Here is a 21,000-nt window from a genome sequence, read left to right as displayed (position 1 = left end):
AATGAAAGTCAGAGTTAGAGAGTATAAAAAGAAGAAAAAGGTGGTATCATCCATATTTAGCACAATAATTGGATTAAAAATAGGATCTCATGTATTTTATGTTTGATACACTTTCTTTGGAGATGGTATTTAAGGTTTCTTGTCACAGAGTTGATTATTCATTCACTGAATATTGAGTGGATTATATGGGCCAGATCCTGGATTTGTGAATATTTTGAGTATTAGGTAATATTCCTACTATTATACTAGGTACTTTCTGTATTTCTGCATTTAGGTCTTGAAATAACTTTGTGACATAATTGATCTTAAACTTATTTTGTAAAGGAAGAAATCAGGGCTTAGAGAGATTGATGAGTTTGCCTAGTACTTAGCAGATAGTTGAGTTGAGATTGAAGCCTGTATTTTCCAAAGCCACTATTGTCTTTCCACGTTTCCAGGCCAATAGACTGCACTTCTAGACCTCGAATAAAGGAGCCTGCTCCAGAGGGGCAGAGGCCATGCACATTTACCAGTCTGCCTACAGTATCCTCAGCCAACACTTATTGAAAGAAAAAAATTAATAAATAATTCCATTCAAGAACTTTGTCAGGATTAATGTTTAAATTTAAAATTGGGATGCAGCCTAAACTCCTCTGGGTTCAATAAAACCAGAGTGTCAGTAAAGTCCTAGATTTAAAATAAATCTGATCTGAGAAGAAGTTAGAAATAAAATGAAGATCCCTACATTTAAAGATTATATATGAATTAACTGAAAATTTTGAGACTAATTTGGTAAATCTTCCATAGAATGTGAAATATTTTGGAATTAATTTTTGATAGATTAGATGTTTGCTTCAGATTTGCATGGTGTCTGAATTATGAATTAGTTATATATAATAATCTGATAGAAGTTGTAAAACAATCTAAATCTTTTTCATCCTGAAATAATTTTTTAAAGTGACTGCATTACATTAAATAATTACATAGAAACCTTGTTGCAGTGTAGAGAGTAATAATTTTTTATGCGTAAGACTGTGCTATAGCAGAGGTATCCTATTTTAGCATCTTTATTCTGATGAAATGGTGTTGTGGTATAGTTGAGAGAGAATGCCTTTCTATAAGTGTAAAAGTTTTATCAAGCAAAATGGGGCCTTATGTACCATACACATTGATATTTTCTATTCTGTACTACAGCATGGGCAAAAGTAGATTTACAGTTGCATTGTGACATTCTTTTGAGTTAATAAAGCTGTTGTAATAATCATAACCTGCATGATTTTTTCCATACAAACAATTGTAAACCTACTTTTTCCCACCCTTGTGTTAAAATTAAATAAGTGTTGGCCTTGACCAACTTAGTGAATTAATTTCATGATCCAGTGATGTTTGATGAGTTCTTCTGTGGGAGTGTATTATGGTTTTAGTGAGCTACCAACTTAAAAAAATATAATAAAGTTTTAAAAGGCCTAGGATAAACTATTCATAATTCATGAATTTTCTTGGTATTATTATTATCTTTTTACTTCTAAACATAGCAAATGATTGAATTGTTGATTTTAAAGATCAGGTTGCAGGGATTTGTTTTTCTCCTTTCCTGTCACTAAAAACTGACAAATGTTTTGGAATGATACAATTTTTTGATAATTTCTTTTAAGTGTATTTCCAATGTAACCACTATAATTTTGATTGACTTTAGCAACTACTACGTGAATTTGTTTTTTTGAGTTGTGTTTATAAAAGTAGTTATGTAAAGTATTTGTATTTGCAGTTCCAATGGATCTAAAATTTAATACTTTAATAATTGCATTCTACTTAATGATGTTTCTCCAACTTATGGTGAAGCACCTAAAAGTCAGGCTGTTTTGGCCAAACACTATGTTTTTGTTTGTTTTTTTTTTTGTTTTTGTAAAATTCCACCTTGAAATCTTGGTATTTTTATTTTCAAAAAATAATGGCAAATTGTACCAGTGGAATGTATTTCTATTATACTCATCTCAAAAATATAATAATATATTATGGGGAAAAACAGCTAGTTAAGAATAATAGGCTGTTTCAGTTTTTCTAGAATTTTATTACCATCTGGACCTTGCCAGCAAATGAAAGAAAGCAGTAGCCAAAGTATTTAAAGAAATCTAAGAAACTGTATCTTTTATGTTAATATTTTATGTGATTTATATTTTATTTTAGCAGCATGACACTTCAGTACAATTCATGGACCTCTGTAGAAATTTCTGAAAATAGTCACTGTAGGCATCTTCTCAAATTATTAATAAAATGGTACAAAAATAAATGTTGCTTTAGTAAATTTCAGTCTTGCTACATTATGAGCTTTTAGGCCTTTAAAAATAAATATTTAGAATGATATCAACAAAATGGCAGAGTAAGCAGCTCCAAACTTCCATTCCCCCACAGAAACATGGAGAAACAGGCAGAAACTGTTAGAACCAACTTTGAGAAAATGGTCAGAGTTTGACAGAAACCAAGCAAATGCTGAACCAAGAAAATGCCAAGTAAAATGTGATGGGAAGGCTTTGTGGCATTTTTTTCTTGTCAGTGCTCTCTACTTTCCCCAGCTTGGCAACAGGTTTGAACAGCAGCTCACATTCCCCATGTGGAACCAAGGTCCCTGGTTCCAGAGGCAGAAAAGCGGACTTTATTTACAAATTACTGTATTTGTGTATTCTAACCTGCCTGGAAGCTTCCTGAAGAACTGGTACAAGGCACTCAGATCTAGGGACTGGATTAAAATTAAAAATTTCTGTGCTTCAAGGGACATTCTTAATGGAGTGAACAGAAAACCCACAAAATAGGAGAAAATAGTTGAAAATCATATATATGATAAGGATTTAATACCAGAAGGTGAAGAACTCTGTAACTCAACAAAAACAAATAAACCAAAAAACCCACCAAAAACTCAATCAAAAAATGGGCAAAGTGCTTGAATAGACATCCAAAGAATATGTATAAATGGCTAACAAGCACAGGAAAAGATGCGCAACATTATTAGTTATCAGAGAATTGCAAATCAAACACCATAATGAGATAACATTTCATACCTACTCTGATGGATATGAAAAAAGTGAAAACAAAAGCAAAAACCAGAAAATAAAGTATTTCTTTGGATGTGAAGAAACTGGAACCCTTGTAAATTGCTGGTGAGGATGTAAAGTGGTGCACCTGATTTGGAAAATAGTTTGGTGTTTCCTTAAAAGATTAAACATAGAACTATCATCCGAACCAACAATTCTTCCATACACACACATGCACGCACACGCACACACTCATTCACTAATTGCCATAGCAACATTATTCATAATGGATGAGAGGTGGAAGCAATCCAAATGTCTATTAAGAGGTGAATGAATATATAAAATGTTATATGTGCAATGAAATAGTATTAAGCCATATAATGGAATGAAATGCTGTTACATGATGCCATGTGAATGAACCTTGAAAACATGCAAATTTAAGTAGGCCAGACCCAAAGAACAAATATTGTATGATTCTACTTATATCAAATATGTAGCAGAAGCAAATTCATAGAGACAGAACATAGAGGTTTTCAGGAACTAGCAGAAATGGGGAATGGTTATTTGATACAGAGTTTGTGTTTGGGATGGTGGAAAAGTTTTGGCAGTGGATAGTGAATGGTGATGGTTGCATAACACCAAAAATGAAATTAATGGTTCTGCATTATATACCTAAAGATGATTAAAATGGCAAATTTTACATTATATATATTTTACCACAGTAAAGGAAAATAACATCATATGTTTTTTAGATGCTGAATTTCTGTAAGATAAGGAAACTGTCAGTCTCACCTAATCTGTCTTTACATGTTCCAGTGATATTCAGTTAACTAGGTAAAGGGCAGTTATGTAATCTTTATTGAGCATCTACCATGTGTCAGGCACAGTTTACATATTCTAACCATATATTCCTGTTTAATTTCTCTATTGATTCACAATCACTCTGTGAGTTAGGTATTATTCCCTTTTTATAGATGAGAAAGCAATTACAGAGAAGTTATAAGTAATTTTCCCAAGGTAAAGTTGTGATAGCGCTGACAATCATATCCAGGGATGACTAGAGTTCACTCAGTACCCTTAGCTCATTCCCTTCCCTTTTCAGATAGCATGACACTCATTTTATCCTTGTAATGATAATTGATGTTTACAGTGAGACTGAGAAACTAGAAAAGCCTTCCTTATCAAAATGTGTTTTATTTAGGTAGTTTAAGAATGTCTTAAGTCTTCTCTTTTTAAATTAGCATCACAGCAAAGGGAAATAAATCTTTTGAGTGTTCTTCATATGATAGGTATTGTATTGTGGGCTTTCATGTATATTATCCAATTTACTCTTCACTACAACACTGATGTGGTATTTCAAGGTGAAAAATAGGATCTCTTAGAAGTTAAGTAACTTGCTTAAGTGTGATTCTGCTTGGTCTCCAAAGCCTAGATATTACACCTAGGATTTCAAGCTGGGATGTCCAATGATTAGAGAAAATATTCTCTACATATAATTGTATAGAGCTTTCATTTAATGTCAAGAAGGCTTGCTTTTTTTCTGGAAATTTTTTGCTGTAACACTTTTTAAATGTTTCTTCTTTAAAAAGCATTAAAAAGGATTTTATTTATTTCTAAACAGGTCTCTAGACATGTCTCTAGACGGAGGGGAAGGGAGGGAGAAAGAGAAGGGGAGAAACATCAATGTGTGGTTACCTTTTGTGCGACCCCCACCAGGGACCCGGCCTGCAACCCAGGTGTGTGCCCCAACTGGGAATCAAACCAGCGACCCTTTGGCTCACAGGCTAGAGCTCAATCCACTGAGCTACACCAGCCGGGGCTAAAACCATTTTTTAATTGTATGTTTTTTATTACCACTTATCTCTTATCTCCCTTATATCCTCTTACACCTCTACCCACTCCCACTCCCTCACAATCACCACACTGTTATAGCACTTTTAAAATATTCCCTTCACATGAATCCTAATGAATAGTATCCCAATAGCTTCCGTCTTTACCCATTAATAATAATTAATAATGATATATAACATTTACTAAGTACTTCTATATGCCTTGCAGTTTGCTAATAATCATTTCTACTTGCATTGTTAAAAAAAATTTTTTTTTGTCCTCACCCAAGGACATTTTTGTCATTGCTTTTAGAGAGAAAGGAAGGGAGGGAGAGAGAGAAACATTGATGTGAGAGAGAAACATCAATCAGTTGTCTTCTCATATGTGCCCTGACCAGGGATTGAACCTGCAACCTGGGTATGTGCCCTGACCAGAATCCATGACCTTTTGGTCCACAACTGAGCCACACTGGCCAGGGCACATTATTGGTTTTAATATTCTCAACAGTCCAATGAGGCATAAGTAAACATTGTTATAATTCAGTGTAAGTCTTCTCACCTGAACAGCCTGAGAATGGAAGTCAGTTAGTTAATTGAAGTCACTTAAATTATGCAATCACAAAAATCAATATGTGTTGTAAACATTGTAATTTGAAAAACTATGTAAATATAGATTCGTTAATGAGTCTTTTGATACAAGGTTAAGGCTGTTTTTTGGATTAAGAGATGGCTAGAGTTTTGACCTTACTATTGTGCTTAAACTATCACCATGAGGTGGCATTCATGATTTTCAGTTCTTTTTTCATTGGAGGGGAACAGGCACACAAAACTATTATGAAACAGTAAGAGTGCAGCAGCTTGTAGAATATGATTTTCCCAATATTTTATAATTTTATAGTTGTCTTATCCAAAATTAATTCCATAACAGTTATTTTATTAGGTTGCTTTCATTGAATGCAAAATATTAAATCCATTAGACCTATAGCAAGGCTTTTCTTTTCCCTTTCATTCAAATCAGTTTATTTAATATTTATTTATTTATTTACTAAAAATAAAACTGATTACATTTATTTAATTCCTTATGGGTTGCATTCTGTCTTCTGATTAGACAACAAACTTTTCTGTGCCAGGCAGAGAGCTGCATATTACCCAGATGGAGAACCTCTGCTGAATTTGTAGGCTTGCACCAGAAAGTGTTTGCTTTCTCCCAGTTTCCATGTCAAGATTCCATGTATCTGCCTCTAGGTATATGGGTTATTTTGCCATACCACCCTACCTCCTTAAACAAACCGAATCTTCCCCTAACCATGACCATTGAGCCAAAGTAAAAGACAATCTGATCATTTATACTGATATTTCTCTAAAATGTGATTATCAAACTAGGAACATGGATTATTAGGTCATGACTAATCATTCATCATTGCGTATATTTTAGAGAAAATAGAAAGAAATACAAAATACATAAGGGCAAATTAAATATCCTTCTCCTACTGAACTTCAGCTTTTAGCCTGAGTTACTTCTTCACCTAACCTGTCTTTTCTTATTTTGCAAAAACAACTTTTTACTTTCTTAGATGAAGTTTCCAATGTCCACAAATCCCTTTCTCTGCTTTAGGGCTTCTGATGGTTCTGGGATCACTGACCTATAACTATTTACTTACATTCACTAGAGAAAAGACATTCTATATCGTTGCTTCTCTGAATAGACTGACATATTTAAACTGGCCAGCTGGACTTCCAGAGGAAATCTGGCTTTAGACTTGCAGAAGTGACCTTCCTTTCTTTTCTTTTTTCTGCTTAGACAAGGAAAGAGCAAGAAGACAATGGCAAGCCCTGACAGACACTAATATATCCAACAGGGCAGAAACTTCTCCCAGTAATCAGGGTACCTGTCACTCATTCAGGCTGACTTCCTCCCCTCCCTGCCTCTTGGGGTACCCCAGTGTGGTATTTATTGAGGAGGCAGTTTGCACAGACTTCTCCAGGCCAGCACTATCTGACAGAAATATATTGATGGTTACATGTTATGTAAAACTTTATTGTAGCCACATAAAAAAGTAAAGATCAGACTTATGGTCAAGATGGAGGCATAGGTAGATACACTGTGCCTCCTTGCACAACCAAAAGGACAGCAACAAATTTAAAAACAAAAAACCAAGAAGAATTGAGGGAAATTGAAACTGTATGGAAGTCTGACAACCAAGGAGTTAAAAAGAAAACATTCATTGAGACCCGTAGGAGGGGTGGAGACGGACAGCCAGGGAGAGGATTACTCACAGCAAGGTGGCAGCTGGTGAACCAGGCCATCTTACATTTGTGTGTGGATAAACCGGGAGGAACAACTGGGTAGTGAGACAGACCACACAACCCATGTTTCCAGCATGGGGAAACAAAGACTCAAAACCTCTGACTGAAAAATCTGTGGGGGTTGTGGTGGTCGGAGAAACTCCCAGCCTCACAGGAGAGTTCCTGGAGAGACCCACAGAGTCCTAGAACATACACAAACCCACCCACCCAGGAATTAGCACTAGAAGGGCCCAATTTTCTTGTGGGTGGTGGAGGAAGTGACTGAAGGCTGGCTGAGAGCTGAGCAAGAGGCATTGTTCCCTCTTAGACCCCTCCTCTACATACAGCATCATGACACAGTGATGTGGGTTGCCCGGCCCTGGTGAATACCTAAGGCTCCACCCCCTATTGTGTAACAGGTGCACAGAGACCAAAAAAATAAGGCCCAACTGAAAGAACAGATAAAAGCTCTGGAAAAAATACAACTAAGCAATGAAGAGATAGGCAACCTATCAGATGCAGAGTTCAAAACACTGGTAATCAGGATGCTCACAGAAATGGTTGAGTGTGGTTGCAAAATAGAGGAAAAGTGAAGGCTATGAAAAGTGAAGTAAAGGAAAATGCACAGGGAACCAACAGTGATGGAAGGAAACCAGGACTCAAATCAATGGTTTGGACTAGAAGGAAGAAATAAACATTCAACTAGAACAGGGTGAAGAAAGAATAATTTTAAAAAATGAGGAGACACTTAGGAACCTCTGGGACAAAGGTTTTAACATTCCAACATCTGAATCATAGGGGTGCCAGAAGAAGAAGAGCAAGAAATTGAAAACTTATTTGAAAACATAATGAAAGAGAACTTCCCCAATCTGGCAAAAGAAATAGACTTGCAAGAAGTCCAGGAAGCTCAGAGAGTCCCTAAGAAGTTGGATCCAAGGAAGCATACACCAAGGCATATCATAATTACATTATACAAGATTAAAGATAAGGAGAGAATCTTAAAAGCAGCAAGAGAAAAGGAGATAGTTACTTACAAAGGAGTACCCCATAAGACTATCAGCTGATTTCTTATGAGAAACCTTGCAGGCAAGAAGGGGCTGGAAAATATTCAAAGTCATGAAAGGCAAGGGCCTACATCCAAGATAACTTTACCCAGCAAAGCTATCATTTAGAGTGGAAGGTCAGATCAAGTGCTTCCCAGGTAAGGTCAAGTTAAAGGAGTTCATCATCACCAAGCCCTTATTACATGAAATGTTAGAGGGACTTATCTAAGAAAAAGAAGATGATCAAAACTGTGAACAATAAAATGGCAACAAACTCACAACTATCAACGGAATCTAAAGAAAAAAAAAGAACAAACTAAGTAAACAACTAGAACAGGAATAGAATCACAGAACTGGAGATCACAGGGAGGGTTATCTGTGGGGAGGGGGAGGGGGGAGAATGGGGGAAAAGGTACAGGAAATAAGAAGCATAAATGGTAGGTGCAAAATAGACAGGGGAGGTTAAGAATAGTATAGGAAATGTAGAAGCCAAAGAACTATAGGTACAACCCATGGACATGAACTAAGGCTGGGGGTAATGCTGGAGGGAGGTGGGGTTGCAGGATAGAGGTGAATCAAGGGAAGAAAAAAATGGGGCAATTGTAATAGCATAATCAATAAAATATATTTTTAAAATATTCTAAAAAGTAAAGGTCAACAGGTAAATTGATTTTAATACTATATATAATATAATACATTCAAAATAAAATATATTTCAATATAATCAATATAAAAATATTAACGATCTATTTTAGATACTTTTCTTCTTACTAAACATAATTTACATTTACAACATACCAAATATAGATTTTCTTTTTTATGGGGAGTAGTTGAAGTGTATGATTTTTTTCCTTTAAATGTATTCTGTTTTACATTTTATTAGTTTTCTTTTTATTAGTTTTCTTTTTATTTTAAATATATTTTATTGATTATGCTACTACATTTGTCCCAATTTTCCCCCTTTGCATCCACTACTCGGTATGTCCTATTCCCTTAATTGATCCCCCTCTTGGCTCATGTCCATGGGTCATGCATATAAGTTCTTTGGCTTCTCCATTTCCTATACCTGTGTCTATTTTGTCCCTACCAATTTGTACTTATTACTCCTTATATCTTTTCCCCCAATCTCTCCCTTCCCCCTGCCAAATGATAACCCTTCAAATGATCTCCATATCTATGGTTCTATTTCTGTTTTGCTTGTTTGCTTAGTTTTTTTTTTTTAAGATTCAATTGTGAATAGTTGTGAATTTTTTGCCATTTTAATATTCATGGTTTTGATCTCTTTTTCTTATATAGTTCCCTTTAACATTTCATATAATAATGGCTTGGTGCTTATCTGCCCTTCCATTCTAAATGATGGCTTTGCTGGATAGACTAATCTAGGTTGTAGGTCCTTGCTTTTCATCTCTTTGAATACTTGTTGCTAGTCCCTTTAGCCTGCAAAGTTTCTTTTGAGAAATCAGCTGACAGTCTTATGAGAACTCCTTTGTAGGTAATTGTCTGCTTTTCTCTTGCTGCTTTTTAGATTCTCTCTTTAACTTTTGGCTTTTTTAAAAAAGATTTTATTTATTTATTTTTAGAGAGGGAAGAGAGAGAGAGAAAGAAACATCAATGTGTGGTTGCTGGGGGTCATGGCCTGCAACCCAGGCATGTGCCCTGACTGGGAATCGAACCTGTGACACTTTGGTTTGCAGCCCAAGCTCAATCCACTGAGCTACACCAGCCAGGGCAACTTTTGGATTTTTAATTATGGTGTGTCTTTGTGTGGTCCTCTTTGGGTCCAACCTGTTTGGGGCTGTCTGCGCTTACTGGACTTGTATGTATGTTTCCTTCATCAAACTAGGGAAGTTTTGTTTCCTTGTTTTTTCAAATGTGCTTTCAATTTTTTGCTCTTCTTTTGGCACTCCAATGATTCAAATGTTGGTACATTTAGAGATGTCTCAGAGGCTTATATTATCCTCGTTTTCTTGAATTTTTTTCTTGTTCTCATTCAATGTTTTTTTCTTTCTTGTTGGTTCCCTATACATTTTTCTTTAAATGTTAATGTAGCCTTCATTTCTGCTTGAGTACTTTTATGCTTTTGCAGTACCCATTGATTTTGAGCACCTTGATAATCAGTGTTCTGAACTCTAAATCTGATAGGTTACTTATCTCCATTTCATTTAGTTCTTTCTTGGAGTTCTGTTCTTTGATTTGGGCCATATTTCTTTGTCTCCTCATTTTGGCAGCCTCCCTGTGTTTGTTTCTGTGTATTAGGTAGAGCTGCTTTGACTCCATGTCTTAGTAGTGTGGCCTATTGTAGAAAGGGCACCTGTAAATTTTGTGGGGTGGAGCCTTAGGTAATAGCCAGGGCTGGGCAACCTGTTTCTCCACTTGTGGATCTCTGTGGGGGAGGGCTCGGAGAGGTGAGAATGCCGCTGCCTGGCCTCTGGAAATTGCCCAGGAGGAAGCTGTCTCCCAGCACTCACCCTGTTTCCAGTTACCTTACTTTCTCCCCTTCTCCCTGTATACTACTTGTGCCCTTCCAGCTATTGCCTTGGTGCTGAATCCTAGAGGGTGTGGGTCTGCATGAGTCCTAAGTTGGTTGCAGGCCCTCTAGGAGGAGTCTCTTGGGAATCCTGCAGCTTCTTCTGCCACTGTAGCCCCTACTGCCAGAAGTTATGGGGATTTATTTTCCTGGTGCTGGAAACCTGGGCTGCATGGTCTGGTCTGGGGCTAGGATCCCTTGCTCCTGAGGTATACCTCCCAGTTTTTATCCACCACTTGAATGTGGGACAGCCTGTTCTGCCACCTCTCCATGCCTCTCTGCCCCTCCTACCTGTCTGGGTGAATGTGGCTTTAAATCCTTGGTTGTCAGACTTTCATAGAGCTCCATTTTCTCATGAATCTGGGCGATATTTGTTTTGAAGCTTAGTTGTCATGTTTGCTATAGGTGTGTGCAGAGGCGAAGTATGTTTACTTACGCCTCCATCTTAACTCAGTTTATTTAATATTTAATGTAATTATGTTATAATTACAGCTGGAAAAAGACAAATTTGGAAATTAACATCACTGTTATTTGGTAGTTTTTGCCCCCTCAAGTTTTTTTGACATTTGCTATTTTAATATGTCAATTTTTTTTGGTAAAATATACATAAAATTTGTCATTTTAGCCATTTTAAGTGTATAATTCACTGACATTAAGTACATTAATAATGTTGTAGAACCATTACCAATATCTATTTCCAGAACTATCATCATTTCAAATGGTAACTACATATCAAGGAATTACTTCCTATTTCCCTGGCCTTTTCCCTCTATTCTCTAGTAAATTATATTCTAATTTCTATCTCTGTGAATTCTAGGCCTATTCTGTGTACCTCATGTGAGTGGAATCATACAATATCAATTCTTTTGCATCTGCCTCATTTCACTTAACATAATGTCTTAAGGTTCATCTATGTCGTAGCATATATCAGTGTCTCATTTTTTCTTATGGCTTAATAATAATCTGTTTTATATATAAATCACATTTTTTCCTATTCATTTGTTGATGGAGACTTGATGGCTTCCTATATTTTTAAAGTTACATGGCAAAAGTTTTAATCACAGTATTTTTTTGTTGTTGAAACTTTAGTAATAAGTAACAAAGGTTTTTATGTATTGGTGCTAAAATAGCATTTTTTGCTGGTTTCCTAAAAAATATATATATATCTTTTCAGTGTATAATAGATTCATCAAATGATTATTCTGTGTATGCTGGGAATTTTCATTTAATCTGATTTTAAATTATATACCATGCCAATACAATATAAAAAGTAGTATTGGCACATATTTTGGGAGCTTATGTAGCATTTTCATTGTATTGGCTGGAATTGCCTTTAAATAAGGAAAAATTGAACAATACAAGTCTAGGAAAAATATTAAAATTTGAGTCCTTAAAGTAGGTTGGGTTAGTGGCAGTTTGAAAAATTTGCTTTGCTTTGTTCCATATCTCATAGTCTATACTACTCTACTACACAAGATGAAATGAATAAGTCAAATTGTAAAACTTTTGTTTTTATAATTTTACAAATGAGCAATTAACATGTGTGAATTTACTAGAAGATATGGATTGGGTTTTATTCACTGTCTTTTTTGCATGTGTGTAATAGTTACAGTGGTGACAGATTGGGAATGGAAAGTGAGAGGAACAGCTTTCTTCTTCTATTGAAGGTGGCATACCTGCTGTTTTAAAAATCTTTTTGTAGTACTGATTTTGAGCAGCTTTCATGTGTTACTGGAAGACCAATTCTTGTTTTTATCCCAGTGGGTCCCATGTTGTAATTTCAGTTGTGTAGCTTTTTTGTTGATTGAAATTTACTCTTCTTAAGGAGTTTGTTTTATTATAAAAGAAACCCAGTAACAACAGATGGCTTCTTAAAACAGATTCTCTTTTGTAGATTCTCAAGGGTATTGTGCAAAATTTTAATTAAAATTTGAGGTGCTGGGAAAATCACCTCCCAATATTTTATAGAAACATTTGAAAAATACCTTTGGATTTTTTTGAGTAAATTTGCGAATAATCTTGAGTAATTATTGTAAAGAAGAAAAGAATGACTCAAGGATATTTTCTATTTATTTACTCTAGTTTATTTACAGTTTAATTACTGCTAAAATGAAACATGGCCTAATGGGTGGATGGACTGGCTTCTTTTATAAAGATTTTATTTATTTATTTTTAGAGAGAGGAGATGGCAGGGAGAAAGAGAAGGAGACAAAACATCAATGTCAATAGGTTGCTTCTCTCATGCCCCTAAATGGGGACCTGGCCTGCAACCCAGGCATATGCCCTGACTGGGAATTGAACCAGAGACCTTTTGGTTTGCAGTCCAGCACTCTGTCCAATGAGCCACACCAGCCAGGGTTGGACTGGCTTTTTTTAAGTGAAGTGGCTACCAACACCCTTTTCATTAAACATTTTCCTCAGGATTGACTAGTGAGTGCCCTTGACACATTGTTCTTCTTGAGTTAGTAGAGGCTTTCTATTATCAGTCATCTGACTTGTACTTTTCCTAGGGAACCAGGCTAGTACTGATAAAACTTAAGAACATCTTAAATGACATAGTAGGGTTCTATGTTTTAGGTTACCCATTTACTTGGGTGAAGAATGAGAATTAGGATTGTAGGGTGTGAAGTACAAGTAGCGATGAAGTATAGGTTGGGTGTGAATGGAGAGGTGGTGTTGGAGCTGAAATTCCACATGGTTGATAACCTTCATTACCTGGAAGGGGCCCTAGGGCAGCTGGTTTCCCAGTATCTAACCAAGGTCAGTGGAGATACACATCCAATCAACATCATCCAGATAGGTATTATTACCTGATGATTACTTAACATTTCAGAGTGTTCTTTGGTAGGATAGAAAGTATTCCAGAGGTAATTTTGGGGTGTTTGTAGGTTCTTTAGGTACTGATGTTTTGCTAGGATAAAATGAGGGTGAATTATTTATTTTATATAGGAAGAGATCAGTTACAATTTGGGGGTTCCTACCCTGGCTCTGGTTTCTGCAGAGGGAGGTTTGCTCTAGCTCCTTTCTGTTCTGGCAAGTTGTGATTCTGTGTATTCACTGTTTTGTCTCTCCACTTTTGGGGGCAGTGGTGTTCCCTGTAACCTTATTTTCTGATGGATATAAGAAGAAATGTTGATTTTTTAGTATGTTTAGCTTTTTATTTATTGGTAGGATGGAGTAGTAGCTTATAAGTTCTTTACATGCTGGTCTGGAATCCAGATCTTGATTTCTTTTTTTTTTTAAGAGTTTATTTATTTTTAGAGGAGAAGGGAGGAAGAGAAGGAGAGAAACATCAATGTGTGGTTGCCTCTTGAGCACCCCCTGCTGGGGAACTGACCTGTAACCTAGGCATGTGCCCTGACTGGGAATTGAACCAGTGACCCTTTGGTTCACAGACTGGCACTCAATCCACTGAGCCACACAAGCCAAGGCTGATTTATTTTTTAAAAGCATTGCGGTTATGGAATGATCATCTTGATCTTGCTTACACTGTTTTATGCTTTAGTATGATAGATCATTGAAAAGTCCAAGGTCTTTCCCAAACTCCTTTAACTTGGATTGTCTAGACGAGCCCTTCCTCTAGGGCCTGGTTCTTACCCTGTGGTACCACCTATTTGGTGTCCCAGCTGGATTCCAGGGAGCTTAATCAAGATTTGTCCACTTTGGCCCTGACCAGTGTAACTTGGTTGGGCATTGTCCCACAAAGTGAAAGGTCACTGGTTTGATTCCCAGCTAGGGCACATGCCTGGGTTGTGGGTTTGGTGCCTGGTTGGGGCATGTATGAGAGGCAGCTGATCAAAGTTTCTCTCTTAAATCGATGTTTCTTTCCCTTCCCCTCTCTCTAAAACTAAGTAAATAAAATCTTTAGAAAAAAGATCTTTATATTTTGGCAGGGCCAGACCTACAATGTCTTTAGCATTCTCTTCTTGAGTAGAGAATGCTGCATTTAGAAGTTATGCTACTACTGCTACTATTGCTGCTGTTTTTTAGACAACTAATTGTGTTAAATTCAGGGCATGTTGACAAGGATATTCATATAGGGCTTGGTTGATGCCCCATGAATGTTTTTTTGTGTGTGTGTGGATGATGGACATATGGTTGCATCATCGAGAGATTTGAACATCAGCAAAATTGGGAAATATACTGGGTGGAATGATTGACTCTGTAGTGCCTGGAGAGTCTGGAACATTAGCACATTTGTGGTTGGGATAATGGTGATTAGTGCAGATAGGCACTGATGCATATGCAGTCTTGCCTATTATGTCCTATGAAGATACCTAAAACAACATCAGTTTCTGCAATGAGACTAAATGACAGTAATTATAATTATAAGTGACATAGTTTTTCTTAATAAGTTGCTTGGGTTCCCATGCTGCTGATATATGTTGAGGCCAGCCACGTGGTCCTTTTCTGTGTGTGGCTACTCTTGCGGCCCCTACCTCTGTGGAAAGTTGTTTGTTTGTAGGTAAAGCCACCAAAACCACTTGCTAAGGTCAAAACATGATGTAATCTGCTTAAGTCTTTCTCCCAGGCTGCAGCAGTATGACTTGACCTGTCTTAACATGAGATTCTACCAAGCTGTCTTCCCTCACTGATGTCTAAGACCCTATAGAATATCTTATTCATGCCTTTTATATAGCTTCTATTTTTTAAAAAAATTATTTATTTATTTTTAGAGAGAGGGAAGGGAGGAAGAACATCAGTGCATGAGAGATACATGGATCTGTTGCCTCTCCCATGCTCCCAGCTGAGGACCGGTCCTGAAACCCAGGCATGTTCCCTGACCCAGTATCAAACTGGCAACCTTTTGTTTCGAAGGCCGGCATTCAAGCTGCTGAGCCACACCAGCCAGGGCTGAATCCAGTTCTATTTCTCAATGAACTTGGATGGTGCCTTAAGTATTGAGGTCTCTTTATTGCCTAGGATCTGATCAAATTGACAAATAAGATAAAAGAATAGTGACAGAGGAAAAGAATCAACTTTATTACTAAGACAGGATAGATAGGAAAATGTTGCTTAGTAATAGAGTTAAGTGAGTTTGCTGATTCACTGCTAGAGTTTGGCTGTCTGACTCTCTTATCATCAGGTAGGCCAGCCCAGAAGAGGGGCCTGCCTATGTAGAAGTGGAGATTGCTTGCTTTCTGTGGGCAGTTTGTTCCCAAGATGAAGAAGAGTAGAAATTAGCTGAACAGGTACAGTTTATTAAACACAAACTAACCAGTGAAGAGACCAGGAATTAGATTAATCCATCTATCTTCCTCCAGAAGAAGGAAGTAGTAGGAGAGAAGCATTTTCCTTCCATGTTTATATTTTCTTCATTTATTCATTGTAGAACATCTGTACTGATTCCTTGCTATGGAAATTGAGCATTTAGCTCACTTATCCTCCTTCCCTGTTTCCTTTCCTCTCATCTTCCCAACATAATTCTATTATAATTTTGGTTAAATAAGTATTCAATGTTTACATTTTACAATCATGTACCTATCTTTTTCTCTATAGAATTTTGTTTTTATTGAAATTAGCAAGTGTCTCTTTCTCCCCTTCAGTTTATTTTTAATTTTTATTTTTTTGTCCTTGTCTTTTATTAACCCAAATACAATGACTTGTCTTTTCATTTGTTTTTGAAGCAATAGGTCAGACAGCTTTTGCCACAATAATGTTTGTCCCAGTGGCTGGTATAAGAATTTCAGCACCACATTCCATCTGAAGGCGCTCCCGACGAAGGCAGCTAATTTTGCCATTATCCACTTTGTAGTATTTCAGAACAGCCAGCTTAACCTTTTTTGTATATTTATTCCTTTTGAGAGTGGTGTTAGACTTCTTCCTTATCTTTAGCTCCACCATGACATTTTAGTACAAGATGAAGAGGGAATGCCTTTTGAATGTTGTAGTTGGACAAACTATGTCTATCTGCCAGTTGCTTGTCAGCAAAGATCAGTCTCTGCTGATCAGGAGGAATTCTTTCCTTACCCTGGATCTTGGTCTTTACATTTTATATTGTATCTGAGGGTTCAACCTCAAGAGGGATGGTCTTCCTTGTAAGGATTTTCATGAAAATCTGCATCTTGGCGGTGATTCCACCACAGATAGCAGATTGGAAAAAGCCTGTTTAACTTTTGTAGTTTTAACACTAAAGGAGTGAAAAGCTTTTCCTCAGTTGTATTAGTATATCTATATGTAGATGCTTCATCAAAATTTATCTTTTTAAAGCATAATTTACTGGCATAGTCTGAAGGCTTCATGATAGACTTCTTGTATATAAAGACTCTTACATTAGTGGTCATTTTAGTATCTCAGCCTTCACCATTATCCTTAAGACATTCCTCATCTTGCTGTTTTATTAGACATATTATTCAGATGTCATGTCTTCTTTCTCTTGATATATTGTCATGTTTTGTTCAGCACAGACTCTAAAAGTTTCTTGATAAAGAATATATGGGAGGTAAATCTTTAAGAAGTTACATGTCTGAAATGTCTCCTTTTTACCCTCACATTTAATTCATAGTCTGAATACTGAGTATAGAACCTAAGTGTGAAATAATTTTTCTGTAGAATTTGATAGCATTGACCTATTGTTTTCTTTCAGTGTTGTTAGTAAGTTTGATGCCTTTTTAAAAAAATCTTTAATTCTTTGTATGAAATGTATTGCTTTCTGAAAGTCTGTAGAATTTTTTTTATACTCATAATTCTGAAATTTTATGATGGTTTGCCTTGCCAAGGGTCTATTTTTGTCCGTTGTGCTGAATGCATGAGTCAGCCCTTTCAGTCTGGATGTCTGTAATCTTTCATCCTGGAACATTTTATAGAATTAATGTTTTGAATCTTCCCTATTCACTGTATAAGCTTTCACATTATGTCCACCTTTTCAGCAATGTGCTTTTGCTCTCAGGTATGAATGGTGTATCCCAGTCCGAAGACCCAGTGTTTTTCCCTCCCCAGTGAACTGCAGGCTTTTACTATGGTGGAAGAGTGTCAAGGTCAGACTGTGCAGTAATGGGAGGTGATCTGAATACTTAATAACCCTAAAGCAGACTTTCAAGAATCCTGTGTTTTTAGCACCAACCTCACCCTCATGGCCAGACATTTGTGAGCCTATTGGCAGTTCTGTAGGGATTATCAGGTTGTTTCTGTGCCTCCCCCATAAATGGCTTTGGATCCAGCTTTCTCAGGTTTAAGTAATGTGTCATTGTACGTTTGCTCTAGAAGTACATGTACCTTTTAATACATTATAAGACCTGGTAGTGGATCTAAGGAACATGATGGATACTGATGAATAAAAATGGTATTTCATTGTTTGTGCAACAGCAGTAATATTATATGAAATTATCTTTGATTTCTGTTGTTTACCAAGTCCTGTGTACTGCTAAATACTGTTTTTTTCCCCTTACATAAATAGGTGACAGGCTAAAGTTGATTTAGAGGATAGTATGAAAATAAAAGTGTCCTTTTTTCTCATTCACTCTGAATTCTACCCATGGACCCAATTTAGAACTTCTGAATTAACTGAAACATTATGATACCATAATCATGGTCTCCTATATTTGTCCACATTTTTCAAAGTGGTTTCTAGGGTGTGTAACCTGATCAACCTTTCATTCATTCAGCAAATATTTACTGAGTATTAATTAAGTGTATGACACTGGACTGGCATCAGGGATACATTAGTTAATACAACAAACTTTTATCTTCATGGAGTTTCTATATCTAGTGGAATATATAGTTGGTTATAGTGTAGCCTATATTAAAATACATAGTTTATATATATCACCACCCCTAGAAAAATAACTGAAATCACTTACCTTTCTGATAAGATCAGTACTTGAAACAGAATTTAAAATGTTTTATTATAAAAGTAATATTTATTTACTTATTTATTTTAAAAATTATTTTATTGTTGTTCAGTTACAATTGTCTGCATTTCTCCCCCCCCACACTACCCACAACCCCAGCCAAATCTCCCTCCCTCCCTTGCTTCCACTCTTCCCCTTGGTTTTGCCCAAGTGTCCTCTATAGTAGTTCCTGAAAACCCTTCCCCCATTATCCCCTTCCCCTGGCTATTGTTAGATTATTATTAATTTCAATGTCTCTGGTTATATTTTGTTTGCTTTTTTCTATTGTTGATTATGCTCCAGTTAAAGGTGAGATCATGTGGTATTTGTACCTCACTGCCTGGCTTATTTCACTTAGCATAATGTTCTCCAGTTCCATCCATGGTGTTGCAAAGGGTAGGAGCTCCTTCTTTCTCTCTGCTGCGTAGTATTCCATTGTGTGTAAATATACCATAGTTTTTGATCCTATATACCATATACCATAGTTTTCATTTACTGATGGGCACTTAGGTTGCTTCCAGCAGTTGGCTATTGTAAATTGTGCTGCTATGAACACTGGGGTACATAGGTTCTTTTGGATTGGTGTTTCACGGTTCTTAGGATATAATAAAAGTAATGTTTATTTTTAAAAAAAGAGATGGATAGACAAAGAACAAAAACACTACCACACATTAACATACTAATTAGATTAACCAGTATTAACACCTTGTATATTTTCATTTCTTTTCTATATGTGTATTTAAATATGCACAATTTGTTTGTAAAACTGGATTATACTATAAAAACTTGTGTAAAGCCCTGGCTGATGTGGCTCAGTAGATTGAGTTCTGGCCTGAGAACCAAATGGTTGTTGGTTTGATTCCCAGTCTAAGGCACATGCCTGGGTTGTGGGCTAGGTCCCCAGACTGGGGCGCATGAGAGGCAACCACACATTGATGTTTCTCTCCCTCCCCCTTTCCCTCTCCTTCCCTCTGTCTAAAAATAAATAAATAAAATCTTAAAAAAATATATGTTACCTTTTAAATTTTCTAAGCATTTAACCAAATCTTTTTGTTCACAGCTGGGCTCAAAATGCAGAGAACTGAAAGATATTCATTTCGGCCAGTGTTACAAGATCTCAGATGAAGGCATGATTGTCATAGCTAAGGGCTGTCTGAAGTTACAAAGAATATACATGCAGGAAAACAAATTAGTAAGTACTTATATCATCCTTCTGTTTTTGTTTTGTTTCTAACTTTTAAATTTCTTGTAATTTACCATATCAATTTTCTTCCGCTTAGTATTTTTTTTTGGTGGTTTAGAGGCAAATGCTATGTAAAAGCAAGAATTCATTCCACACAATGATTTTACAAATTAATGCTCTAATTGTATAGGTACTTGTATGTGGGACTTGCATGATAGTCTGCTAATTCAGATATATTGGAAAAAATTAAATTTTAGTTGTAAAACATAATAAATATGTGGTTGTAGTCCTTCCTGATTCCCCTAGAGATTATAATATTACTAGATAGTTAGGATTTTTAATATTCAGGAAGATGTATACTTGTGAAACAGAGCTTTTCACTAAGTATGGTGAAAAATGGTGATTCCATAAATTATGGTAGATAATCTTGGTAGCTACATAGGTTTTATATTTTAGGCACACACGTGTAACTTATTCACACTTAATATTTTATTTGTGATATACTTGAAACCATTTAATTTTATTTTATTGGGATATAATTTACATATCATACAACTCTTTTAAAGTGTAAATTCAATTATTTTAGTATATTAAAAAAATTGTGCAATCATCTTTACTAATTCTAGAATATGTTCATTACTGTGAAAAGAAACTGTGCCCATTAGCCATCATTCCCCATCATTTACCCTTCCTTCAGACCCTGGCAGTTAGTAATCTATTTTCTATTTCTCTGGATTTGCTTGTTCTAGACATTTCATATAGATGGAATTACACAGTATATGGTTTTCTGTGTCTGGCTTTTTTCACTTAGCATAATGTTTTCATTGTTCATCCTTGTCGTAGCTTGTGTCAGAGCTTCATTTCTTTTTTAGGGCTGAATAATAGTCAAAATTCATTTAATTTTGATTTGGTGGACACATTGTACAAGTTAATAGAAAAAGTTGTTACTAGGGAGGCACTAATAGAGTTTTCAATGCTGAAAAAAGGTGTACTTTACAATAGGCAAGGTCACCGTGGCCAGTGTGGCTCTGTTGGTTGGAGTGCAGTCCCATTAACTGAAAAGTCACTAGTGGGATTTCTGGTTATGGCATGTGCCTAGATTGCAGGTTCCTATAAAAGGCAACTGATAGATGTTTCTCTCTTGCTTTGATATTTCTCTCCTTCTCTTCCACTATTTCTAAAATCATTGAACCTGTTCTTGGTTGAGGATTAAAAAAATAAAAAATAGGCAAGGTTGTCTTGAATATATAGCATATTTACAAAGACTTGTGTTTTTTTAAAGATTTTGTTTACTT

At 36.1% G+C, this 21,000-nt stretch overlaps 1 protein-coding gene across 2 annotated transcripts in view; it reads left to right on the top strand.

Annotated features, from left to right (window-relative positions):
* Positions 1-21,000, top strand: part of FBXL17 (F-box and leucine rich repeat protein 17) — a 470,512-nt gene that overhangs the window by 17,650 nt on the left and 431,862 nt on the right. For both annotated transcript variants that reach the window (XM_045837972.1, XM_045837971.1), the window contains exon 4: positions 19,583-19,714. In XM_045837972.1, coding sequence (XP_045693928.1) covers positions 19,583-19,714 — 132 coding nt within the window. The remainder of the gene's footprint in view (positions 1-19,582; positions 19,715-21,000) is intronic.

Source organism: Phyllostomus hastatus, unplaced genomic scaffold (assembly GCF_019186645.2).
Source record: "Phyllostomus hastatus isolate PE091 unplaced genomic scaffold, TTU_PhHast_1.1 phas_contig_254, whole genome shotgun sequence".
NCBI lineage: Eukaryota > Metazoa > Chordata > Mammalia > Chiroptera > Phyllostomidae > Phyllostomus > Phyllostomus hastatus.
Note: the sequence above shows the minus strand (reverse complement) of the source record. Positions and strands in the feature narration are given on the sequence as shown.